General features: G+C 40.8%; 1 protein-coding gene across 6 annotated transcripts in view; it reads right to left on the minus strand.

Annotated features, from left to right (window-relative positions):
- banp (BTG3 associated nuclear protein) overlaps positions 1-13,087 on the minus strand; it is a 258,865-nt gene that overhangs the window by 224,460 nt on the left and 21,318 nt on the right. For 5 of the 6 annotated variants that reach the window (XM_087995834.1, XM_087995836.1, XM_043706808.2 and 2 more), the window contains exon 2: positions 9,243-9,358. In XM_087995834.1, the coding sequence (XP_087851960.1) occupies positions 9,243-9,312 (70 nt within the window). In that variant the 5' untranslated portion in view covers positions 9,313-9,358. Of the gene's footprint in view, positions 1-5,911; positions 5,978-9,242; positions 9,359-13,087 lie in introns of those variants that run through there. The other variant, XM_087995837.1, reaches the window with a different exon arrangement.

Here is a 13,087-nt window from a genome sequence, read left to right on the forward strand (position 1 = left end):
TCACCAGTGACGCAAAAAGGAGAACTCATCAACAGCAAAAGACAGAGTTACAAAGAAGAACTCGGGAAATCAAAAATCAAATAATCAACTGAGAAAACTAAGAATCTGCAATTCCTCACTGACAAACATAATACCTGAAGCTACTATGGCCTATCATCTCCTACCATCTACTGTTCTTGACAAGCTGAGACAATGAAAAAATCTCTGCCAATCACGGATGCTTCCATCAAAACCTTCAAGAAAAAGGCAATAAACAAACTGGGATTTACCTAGAAATCTCTCTCCTCTCCATCATCGGGAAGATCACTGGCCTGAATCTTTGCAGGGAACTTACTTCCAGTCTCCAAGAAAGTCCTTTCAGAAAACCAAAGAGCTTCTAAGCAAACTACAGACATGGCTTTCACTGCTCAGCAATTCCAAGAGAAATGACAGGAACAACAACCACCCAAAATTAAAACAAAGAACTGCAGATGCTGTAAATCAGAAACAAAAACAGAAGTTGCTGGAAAAGCTCAGCTGGTCTGGCAGCATGTGTGAAGATAAATCAAACTTAACATTTCCGTTGTGACCCTGCCTCAGAACTGACCAATGATTCTGACTCAGTCAACTGCGAAGTTCTGTAGAAGATCCTGTCAAAGGTGGGCTGCCCAGAGAAATTTATCAACACACTCCAACTCCTCCAGAACAAGATATTGGCAATGGTCCACACAGATGGTAGTATGACTATATCCATTGAGGTCGAGGCAGGAATAGGTCACCGCTCTCCCTATCCTTTTCTCCACCTTCATCTTGTCAAGAACAAGCTTCTCGATGGTGTGGAAATTGTCGACAGGATGGTCAAAAAAACTTTTCAACATCATGAAGCTATCACTTGACCTCACTTATGGAACTTCAGCTTGTGGATGACAACGTTACCTTTGCGTTCTTGGACGATAATCTTTAAGCCTCATTTGTTGAACCATAGCAAAAGAATTGATCTCAGCCCGAATCTGAAAAAATGACTCAAATCCTATATCAACCTGTCCCAGGGCAAGTTCTGGTCCATTTCTCCATCAATATCAGTGGAGAATTCCTCTCAGACATAGAACATTTTCCCAACCTGAGGAACACCTCTCATCTAAGACTGTCATTGATGCCAAGATACAACATTGTTCTTTTATGTTTAAAGGCATTCATTCTTCTGACTCTTCCTTCTGGTTCTGAACCTTGGACTTCGTATAGATACCAATTCAAGGCATTTGAGAATTGTCAACAATTCTGATGTTGGAGATAGATTCTCCACATCAACTGGAAGGACAGGCACAGTTATATCAGCATCCTTGAAGGAGCCAACAGCACCAACATCAAGGCCATGAGCAACTGAAACTAACTCCATTGCACGCGAGATGGCCAAAGGAATCATTTGTCCGAGTCTTCATTCATGAATCTCATGATTCGGATTGATAAGACTTCGACAATACCACATTTTAGGAAGGAGAAGAAAGACTTAGAGAAAGGCAAATAACATTTACAAGGATGGTTCCAAAGATAAAAGATTTCTGTTTCTTGGACAGATGCAGAACCTGGGACTTTCTTTGAGAAAAGAAGATTGAACTGAGATTTAATAAAGATGTTAAAATCATGAGGAATCAACAGTAAGCTAGAATAAACCACGACAGTTGGGAAAAGGGTCCAGAACCAGATCACACTAATGTAAGGTTAATGGGAAAATAATCAAAGGTGACATTGTGATACAAGGTGTGTGACTTAGCAATACTTTAATATCATACTTTTTGCAGTTTTTGTTTTTAAACTAGCAGCATATGGTTTTGTTGGTGTCTAAAGTGGTTTAATAATTAATGTATAAACATTGCTGCAACCAGTATTACACAGAGACTTCCAGGAGAATAATGGGGATTTGTTTACACTAGGAAAATTGAGGGCAAAACCATAAGACATTGCAGTCCATTCAGCCCATCAGATTTGCTCTGTCATTCAATGAGATCATGGCTGATCTCATAACCCTTAACTCAACTTTCCTGCATTTTCCCCAGAACCGTTGATTTACTTGCTAAGACAATTTTTCAATCTCAGCCTTAAATATACTTAATGACTTAGCCTCAATAGCCCTCTGTGATAAAATAAACTCCAAAGATGTGCTACCCACAGAAAGAAGAAATTCCTCTCCATCTCAATCTTATTCTGAGATTATGTCTTCTGCTCTTAGACTCTCACAAAAGGGGAAACAACCTTTTTACAATAACCCTGTTAAGTTCTCCAAGGATCTTGTATGTTTCAATAAGGTTGCTCTCATTTTACTATACTCCAACGAATACAGGCCCAATTAACTCAAAATAGTCCCTCCACATCTGATATCAGCCTATTGTACTGTCCCACATTGTCAGTATATCTTTCTTTAGATCAGGTGACCAAAGTTATTCATACTTTTCCAGCTGTAGTCTGACGAGTGCCTTGTACAATTTTAGCAAAACCTCCCTCCTTTTATACCCCATTCTCTTTGAAATAAGGGTCAACATTCTGTTTGCCTTACCTATTACATGCTGAAGTTGGATGCTAGGTTTTTGAGAGTCATGAATGAAAACTCCCAAATGCCTCAGTTCCATATCTTGCTGCAGTCTTTCTCCATTTAAATAATATTTAGCTCCTCAATTTTTCCTACCAAAATACATACCTCATGTTTCCCCATATTCCATTTGTTAAGTTTCTACCCATCACACAACCTCTCTATAGTCATCTGTAACTCTGCCATCCTCACCACATGCCTTCCCTATTTTGAGTCATCCACAAACTCTTACAGGAAAGTCATTCAAAAACATTGTAATTGTAGCTCAACACTGACAGGTCGCTATTCTGGAAACGCTCCCTTATCTCAACTTTCTGATCTTCTCTTAGTTAGCCAATCCTCTATCCATGCTAACATATTAACTGCAACATAGTGGGTCCTTGTCATATTCAGTATTCTAAATGTGTGGTACCTTAGCAAACACCTTTTGAAATCCAAATATATTACATCCACTGCTCCCCCTTTATCTATCCTGCTTGTTACCAGCTCAAAAGGATACTAGTAAATTTGTCAGGTATGATTTTCCCTTCATAATGCCATGACAACTCTGCTTGATTTTATTATGTTTTCTCAATGCTCTGCTACTATATCCTTTATAATAGACTCCAACATTTTCCTAATAACAGGTTATCTAACTGGTCTCTAGTTTTACATAGGCAGTTTTCCAATTCTCTAAAGATTCCTGGAAGATTACTACCAATTCACCAATTATCTCTGTAGCTAATTCCTAGGATGCAAGCCACTATGTACCCAAGAACTCTGTGAGAAGCGAGAGAAGTGATTGCTAGGCCTCTGACTGAGATATTTGCAACAATGATAGTCACAGGTGAGGTGCTGGAAGACTGAAAGTTGGCTAACGTGGTCCTACTGTTTAAGAAGGGCAGTAAGGACACGCCAGGGAACTACAGACCGGTGAGCCTGACCTCGGTGGTGGGCAAGTTGTTGGAAGGAATCCGGAGGGACAGGATGTACATGTATTTGGAAAGGCAAGGACTGATTAGGGATAGAAAGTCAACATTGCTTTGTGTATGGGAAATCATGTCTCACAAACTTGATTGAGTTTTTTGAAGTAACAAAGAGGATTATTGAGGGCAGAGCAGTAGATGTGATCTATATGGACTTCAGTAAGTCGTTCGACATGGTTCCCTATGGGAGACTGGTTAGCAAGGTTAGATCTCATGGAATACAGGGAGAACTAGCCATTTGGATACAGAACTGGCTCAAAGGTAGAAGACAGAGGGTGGTGTTGGAGGGTTATTTTTCAGATTGGAGGCCTGTGACCAGTGGAGTGCCACAAGGATCGGTGCTGGGTCCTCTACTTTTTGAAATTTACATAAATGATTTGGATGCGAGCATAAGCGGTACAGTTAGTAAGATTGCAGATGACACCAAAATTGGAGGTGTAGTGGACAGCGAAGAGGGTTACCTCAAATTACAACAGGGTTTTGACCTGATGGGCCAATGGGCTGAGAAGTGGTAGATGGAATTTAATTCAGATAAATGCGAGGTGCTGCATTTTGGGAAAGCAAATCTTAGGAGGACTTATACTCTTAATGGTAAGGTCCTAGGGAGTGTTGCTGAACAAAGAGACCTTGGAGTGCAGGTTCATAGCTCCTTGAAAGTGGAGTCACAGGTAGATAGGATACTGAAGAAGGCATTTGGTATGCTTTCCTTTATTGGTCAGAATATTGAGTACAGGAGTTGGGAGGTCATGTTGCGGCTGTACAGGACATTGGTTCAGCCATTGTTGGAATATTGCATGCAATTCTGGTCTCCTTCCTATTGGAAAGATGTTGTGAAACTTGAAAGGGTTCAGACAAGATTTACAAGGATGTTGCCAGGGAAGGAGGATTTGAGCTATAGGGAGAGGCTGAACAGGCTGGGGCTGCTTTCCTTGGAGCGTTGGAGGTTGTAAACCTTATCGAGGTTTACAAAATTGTGAGGTGCATGGATAGGGTAAATAGTTTTTTCCCTGGGGTCGGGAGTCCAGAACACGAGGGCATAGGTTTAGGGCGAGAGGGGAAAGATATAAAAGAGACCTACGGGGCAATGTTTTCACACAGAGGGTGGTACATAAATGGAATGAGCTGCCAGAGGAAGTGATGGAGGCTGGTGCATTTGCAACATTTGAAAGGCATCTGGATGGGTATATGAATAGGAAGGGTTTGGATGGATATGGGCCGGGTGCTGGCAGGTGGGACTAGCCCCTGATAATTTTGTAAACCTCCATAAGGTCACTCCTCCGCCTCCGACGCTCCAGGGAAAACAGCCCCTGCCCGTTCAGCCTCTCCCTGTGGCTCAAATTCTCCAACCCTGGCAACATCCTTGTAAATCTTTTCTGAACCCTTTAGTACAATAACTATCACTAAAAGTAAAAGTGCTTAGTTCCTCGCCTCCTTTTGCCCCTTGACTATTTAGTAATTTTGATATGCTATTCGTCTTTTCTACCATGAAGAATAACGCAAAGTATTTTTTCACCTCCTCTGATATTTCTTCATTCCCCATTATTATTTCACCAGCCTCATTCTCTAAGAGGCCAATGTTCACTTTGGCTTCTCTCTTCCTTTTTGCATGTTTAAAAGAAGGATCTTGCTGGTTGCCTTGATATCACCTGGAAGTCTACTATCAAAGTTGATCTTCTCCCTCTCTTTTCATTGCCTTTTGTCAGTTCTTAAAACCTTTACCAATCATCTGGTTTATCATTAATCTTTGTAACATTGTAGGTTTGTTCTTTCAATATAACACTACCCTTAACTTCCCTGGTTAACCACAAATGGCTAGTCCCTTCCCAGAATCCTTCCTCATTAGAATAGTTTCTAAGCTGTGAGCCATGGACTATTTTCTTAAACACCAACCATTCTTCCTTAACCCGTCTTTACTGCTAAATACCTTACCCAGTCCACTCCAGCCACCTCTGCCTTCACTCTTTTGTAATTGCCATCATTTAATCTTCGTATGGTTCCACTTTCTCAAATGGAATGCCAACCTTACCATATTATGGGCACTAATTCAGAGGGGATCATTTACCTGACACACATACTAAACCCGGCTCATTACATGTCATTTGATCCTAAATAGCCTGATCCTTGGTTGTATCCACAACATGTTATTCCAGGAAACTGTCCCAAATACACCGTAAGAAATTCTTCCTCATGTTTTCCTCCACCAATCTGACTATCCCAATCTACATTAAGACTTTGATTAATTCGGATTTAATCTGTCACATCATATAACAATTGTTAGGGTGTGATATTAAGAGTTAACTTGCTCTGCTGACCTGCAGGAAATTGGATGTCCTGAAGCTAGGGTGGGACACCTCTGACTTACAGATAAACTGTAAGAAATTACCTTAGCATCTCCATCCATTTCGATGGCCATTTCCTTGCCATTCAGAGCTAGTTACATGTTCATCCCCTATTCAGAAATCAATAAGAACATTATGATTGGAATTCTGACTACTCCCTGTATTTAAAATAAAATACAATTCACACCATATCTGGCCATTAATGGATGATTTGCATTACATTGTTTCTGAGGATCAAGTGGTCACTGCATTGCATCTTGAATGGCATGTGACTGTGGGGGAATGGCAGGGGATTGTCTTGCGGGCATAAAGGAAAGACTGTTTCCTTTGTTCGGAGAGAGCTTTTGCCACGACCCCGTAAGCCCTGCGAGGTGTGTGTTAAAAGGTTCCTCCAGAAAGTCTGTACTTAACTGTGTTTAATAAAATTTGGTTGTTGTTCACAGACATTGATGTGTTGCAGTTGTATCAAATGTGTAAGAACTTCAGAAAAAAAAGAACCAAACATTTGGTGGCAGCAGTGGAATTCCAACATACACGGAGCTTCCAGGTGGACTGAGTAAGTGATCGTCTGAGTGCCGGGTTGTGTGAAATGGATGGGCCTCCGAGGTAAGATTTACCTTGATCTTATTCCTTAACCTCCCACTCAGTCAACCCCTCATCTCCTAGCACTCTGTGTTGACAGAATCTGAGGTAACCTACACAATTGCATGCCCTACATGAGGGTCAGGGCTCTGAAGTGGGCATGGAGACCACAGACACGAGGTTTGAAGCTCCGGAGCATTAAAAAAAAAGTTAGAAACCAGAAACTTCAAAGTAAAACATCTACACAAAATTTGGTACTTCTTAAAGTTACCAGCTTTATCCCCCAGAGCAAAGAAAGACCTTGTAACTGTTAGACATTTCATGGCCCAAAGTTCCATTATTTTAACATCCAGGTCCTCATATCTGCCTCACATATGGTGATACTCACCTGTTCCTAATCACAGACCAATTTTAAATGACCCAATCTGAAGGGTGGAATCACTGTCTGGAGCAAAATGCCCAGGTAACTTTTCCTTCCTCGATATGGCACGATGTCTGCAGCTTAGACTGCAGCTCAATTTGATTCAAGTTGCCAACACATTGGCATTCACCAGCTTCCATAGGTTGCAATAGTAACATATCATTCATCCTGCATCAGTATCGTATTTGATTAACTTAACTGAGCTTCTCTGCCCTTTGTGCTTCACTGAACCCAAATTGTTATAAACTAAGAGAAAAATATTACCACTATCAATCTAATGCTTAAGCAGTTATTTTTAGAAAAAAAAGCATTTCAGTTTGAGTTGGAGGTCGTTTTATAAAAGGCTTGACTAAAGCTGGATGTGTAAAACAGTTGATCCTGAGAAAGGTTAAGAAGGAAGTTACCTTGTGTAAGAAGTTTAGTTTAAAAGTTTCAGACCAGCAGTATTTGGTTCAAATGTGAATGTGAGAAGATTCATGCTCAGCTACAGAACGAATCAAAAAAGTGGTGAACATATTCTCAAGACAAGGAACTGAAGTCACAGATAAATAAAGCCCTAGAGATGTGAAAGAAAAAGAAATTGTCTCCAGTGCCAGTATTGTAAGGGAATGTTGTTCAGATTAATAGGATTGTATTTTATTGTATATTTCAAAATCTTTAAACATATGTTATATGTAAATAGCTTGATTTATTCTATTTAATCCTCATTTGCATAATGTTGACTTTCTGCGGGATGTTACTCATGCCCCCTCTACACATTAACAGCTCAGAGGTGGAATGAGAGGAGAGTGTCAAGCTCCTGGGAGTGGTCATCCACAACAAGCTTTCTTGGACTCTATGTGGACGCACTGGTATCAAGGGCCCAACAATGTTTCTTCTTCCTCAGGCAGCTGAGGAAATTTGACATGACAGCCAATACTCTTGACAACTTTTATCGGTGCTCCATAGAGAACATTCTGACTGAATGTATCACAACTGTATGGCAACCGTACCATTCATGATAGAAGACGGTGATCTAGGCCCGGACAATTACAAAGGCCAAACTCCCATCTATAGAATCCATCAACCAGGCTCGATGTCAAGGAAAGGCTGCCAGCATTCTCAAAGATCCATGCCACCCTGGCAATGTTTTTCTACAATCTATATCATCGGGGAGAAGGTACAGAAGCCTGGACAGATGCACCAGTTGGTTTTGAAACAATTTCTACCCTACTGTTGTTAGAATACTGGATGCACTCACAAATTCTTAACATTCACCTGCACCTGTGTTTTTGTTTTTACCACTGTTTACCTATTATTTTCTTAGTTATGCTATTTAACTCTGATCTGTCTGTATTGCTCGCAAGACAAAGCTTTTCACTGTGCCTCGGTACATGTGACAATAAATTCAATTCAACTCAAAATAATAAACTTCTGTTTTATTGTTAAACTTGAATCTGCAGTTAGTGTTCACGTTTTAGTGAAAGGCTACCTCATTAAAATATTGTTAAAATCTTCAAGTCACATTTCATCCTGGGATCGGAGTTGTTCAATAATAACATCAGGTCAGATACTAACAAAATGAGGAAAAAAGGTTTTGCAGACATGTATGGTTAAGGTCTGTAATGCACCATTTGAGAGAATATTGAAAGCAGATTCAACCACAGTTTTCACAAAAATAATAGATGATTATTTTAAGAAGAAAGGCTTTGCACTGTCACACAAAAGGCAGATGGAGTAAGCCTGGCTTGGTTGTTCTTCCAGAGTCACAACATGACAAATGGCTTGCTTGAGTGCCCAAATACTGAAAAGAAATGGAATTACTACCGCATGTTAAAATTAGACAAACAATACAGTAATAAAATAATAAAATTCATACAATATTAACAATGTGTTGTATTATTGTCAGAAAACTGGATCAAGAAAAAATATTAAAGTTGAAAATCATATTGTAAAAATATACAGCTGTCTAATTTTAGGTAAACCAGAATACCATGCAGTTGAATCAAGAATTTGAGCCCAAGTTGCAAGGAAATCTTTAATTTGCACATCAGTGTTGTGGTCAGCTTTCTTAATTTCTGCAGATCCATATAATGATCAAATGTATATTTTTCAAGCATTACAGCTTCAAAAAAATGCACCTAACATTTGATAGTATATCCAAACTTACAATTGTTTGAAGACTATGATAACTGACTTTTTCAATAAAGTTTAACAAATTTAATTTATTCAGATTTTAGGTTACACTTTCATTCCGGCAGTATTTAACATTCTTTGAGATCATAGAGGATAATCAGCAACACAGTCTATGAAAAAGATATGTTCATAAATTAAGCTCTCGAAAATTAGTTTTTAACCTGTCCGCTTAATAGAGAAACTATTCTACAGCTTACCTGCTTGATGTTGTGTTAGGTCATCAACTGCAATTTGAACCACATCTGTCAAATCGTCTTCTGACATCATCTAGTTACGATGCAGAATTAACCTCACTCTGAAATGCCACTACTACCTGAATTGCATAACAGATAAAAATAATTGTCAAAAACAATTTCTGTAACTATACTCTATTTATAAAACTTGTAAAAATGTTGGCAAACATCTCAACTTAAATAACAGAACATGCAACAAAATTTAACCTGTCTTATGCTCCATTCTTGAGTATCGATATGATTGTGATAATTAATATTTATAACATACACTCCATGTCAGGCTTTCGCCAGGGAAAAATATTTCATATTGCAAATTACAGAAAATGCAACAGACGTACTGTTTCCCTGGACCCTGTTCCACTCTGAGGAATATGTTCATAGTATGCATTCCTTCTCAGGTATTCAACCAGAGGGATTTTCCATTTGCCAGCCTTTGCTGTATTATGACTGAAAGGCTTTAGTCAATGGCCTTTTAACCATTATCTCTATAAAACTACTATTAGAAAAACATGGCATTCTGATTATAAAGCTTCCAGTATATGAATCCTGCATTCACACCTGGTTGATCTCCTCCAGCAACAATGTCCAAAGGCAGCAATTAAACTTCTTATAAGCATACCTTACCAAAGTGCACAAAAGTACTTCATTCTAAACACAATTAATTCATAAATCCAATTTGTTGTGCAGCATGTTTTACGATATGCAAGTAGAAAATTAAGGAGGGGGTTGCATTACTAGTTTGCACAGGCCTCATTTAAATATTTGAGGAGGTTGAACAGTTCATCCACTTCACCAACACCTTCCACACCGACCTCAAATTCACCTGGACAGTCTCAGATTCCTCCCTCCCCTTCCTCGACCTTTCTACTTCTATCTCAGGCGACCGAATCAACACGGACATCTACTACAAACCAACCGACTCCCACAGCTACCTGGACTACACCTCCTCCCATCCTGCCCCCTGTAAAAACGCCATCCCATTCTCCCAATTCCTTCGACTCCGCCGCATCTGCTCCCAGGAGGACCAGTTCCAAAAACGCACATCCCAGATGGCCTCCTTCTTCAAGGACCGCAATTTCCCCCCCGACGTGGTCGACGATGCCCTCCACCGCATCTCTTCCACTTCCCGATCCTCCGCCCTTGAACCCCGCCCCTCCAACCGCCACCAGGACAGAACCCCACTGGTCCTCACCTACCACCCCACTAACCTCCATGTACAGCGCATCATCCGCCGCCATTTCCGCCACCTCCAAACGGACCCCACCACCAAGGATATATTTCCCTCCCCTCCCCTATCAGCATTCCGTAAAGACCACTCCCTCCGTGACTCCCTCGTCAGATCCACACCCCCCACCAACCCAACCTCCACTCCCGGCACCTTCCCCTGCAACCGCAGGAGGTGCAAGACTTGTGCCCACACCTCCCCCCTCACCTCCCTCCAAGGCCCCAAAGGAAACTTCCATATCCGCCACAGATTCACCTGTACCTCCACACATATCATCTATTGCATCCTTTGCACCCGATGTGGCCTCCTCTATATTGGGGAGACGGGCCGCCTGCTTGCGAAGCGTTTCAGGGAACACCTCTGGGACACCCGGACCAACCAACCCAACCACCCTGTAGCTCAACATTTCAATTCCCCCTCCCACTCCACCAAGGATATGCAGGTCTTTGGACTCCTCCATCGTCAGACCACAGCGAAACGACGGTTGGAAGAAGAACGCCTCATCTTCCGGCTAGGAACCCTCCAACCACAAGGGATGAACTCGGATTTCACCAGTTTCCTCATTTCCCCTCCCCCCAGCCTGTCTCAGTCAAATCCATCAAATTCAGCACCGCCTTCCTAACCTGCAATCTTCTTCCCGACCTCTCCGCCCCCACCCCAGTCTGACCTATCACCCTCACCTTGACCTCTTTCCACCTATCACATTTCCGACGCCCCTCCCCCAAGTCCCTCCTCCCTATCTTTTATCTTAGCCTGCTGGACCAACTTTCCTCATTCCTGAAGAAGGGCTAATGCCCGAAACGTCGATTCTCCTGTTCCCTAGATGCTGCCTGACCTGCTGCGCTTTTCCAGCAACACATTTCCATCTCATTTAAATATTATTGACCAATTAAGTTAAACATTGAATTTCAGACTCCGGATATTGAGCTACTGTATGTAAAAATTTCAATTGATAAAGCTCCCAGAGGGGACTGGCAGGAGAGTTTTCCAGAAAGGTGGTAAAGGCTAAGCTAGAGGTCTACTTTTTCACAAAATCACAACCCAACTGAACTCCAAACAATATCAAAATAGTTACAACTCTTGATAGCCATAAACGTAGACAAGTGACTTGCGGAAAGTAATTTTACAAAAGAATCCTGTGTTGTTTCAGTGAACTTAAAAATAAAATAGATCCAGACATTTCCACAATATTCCATATGACTTAATTTTCAAATCTTTTAGACTTGAGATCTCAATAAATAAGACTTCACATCACTCATTGTTAAAATCTGACCAGATGTTAATACTAAACAACTCAGATTCCAGGCTGAAATCTGGCTTGAAATTTTTTTGGTTTTAATGAGGTGACCTTTCGCTGAAAAATACACATAAAACGCCACAAATTCAGGTTTTACATTAAAACAGAAGTTCATCATGCAACTGAAGTAAGAATTAAATAAAATAAATCAAGCTATTTAGATATGATACAATTTTAAATACTTGGAAATCAGCCCATCTGCACCAACCCTCCAAAGAGCATCTCACCTCGACTCAGCCAACCCACCTAACCTGCACATCTTTGAACCTTGGGAGAAAACCCAGAGCACCGAGCCGAAGCCCATGCAGACAGGGGGAGAACATGCAAACTGTCTGTGGAGTCACCCAAGACTGGAATCAAACCCAGGTTTCTGGCACTGTGAGGCAGCATTGCTAACCACTGCACAATCATTCCAGAGCTTGTTCTCAGCATGCTTATCTGACCTGCTGTCTTGGATGGGTCATATGTCAATCTCAGTGAACAATGGGAAGACCAAAAGGAATTGTTTTTAATCTTTGACCAACTCCAAGTTGCTACTAATTTCACCCACCTCCCTCCCTCATTATTCCTCCAGATGAAGGAAGTCTGTTTATAATGCTTGTAAACCCAAATTTAGCTTGCAACTCTCCATCACAGACTGTCTACTTTGATTAGTATAACATCGAATGCACCCTTACCTCAGTCCATAAAAATAATTTAAGTTTTGTTACAACTGTGCACAATCTTAGTGAAGCCACACTTGGAGGACTGTGTACAGTTTTGGTTCTCATACTTAAGAAAGGATGAGCTAGCACTACAGAGATGAAAAGTAATTCACTAAACTATCCCTGGGAAAAAGATTGAGTTATCAAGAGCAGATAAACAAGTTCATCCTTTATTCTTTACAAGTTAGAGGAATGAGAGATTCCGTAATTGAGACATACAAGATTCTGAGGGAGCTTGACAGAGTAGATGCTGAAACATTATTCCACTCATGGGGAAATCTTAAACTAGGGGACACTCATTTAAAACTGAACTGTGGAGGAATTTCTTCTCCCAGATGGTAGTGAATGCCTGAAACTTCTTACCTCAGTTAGAGGTGAAGACAAGATCATTGGAAATATTTAAAAGAGGATGTAGATAGATTTTTGAAATGTTGAGAATTTGAGGGCTGAACGGAACTACATGAAAGTAACTGAGGCATAGGACAGATCAGCAATGATTTTATCAAAAGCCCGTCAGGACAAATGTTCTACTCTTCTTTCCATTTATGTTTTTATTATCCTACAGATGGCTTTGATGTGCCCT

Source organism: Chiloscyllium plagiosum, unplaced genomic scaffold (genome assembly GCF_037043375.1).
Source record: "Chiloscyllium plagiosum isolate Xiang-an unplaced genomic scaffold, Cpla_swu_hap1 HiC_scaffold_17, whole genome shotgun sequence".
Classification (NCBI taxonomy): Eukaryota; Metazoa; Chordata; class Chondrichthyes; order Orectolobiformes; family Hemiscylliidae; genus Chiloscyllium; species Chiloscyllium plagiosum.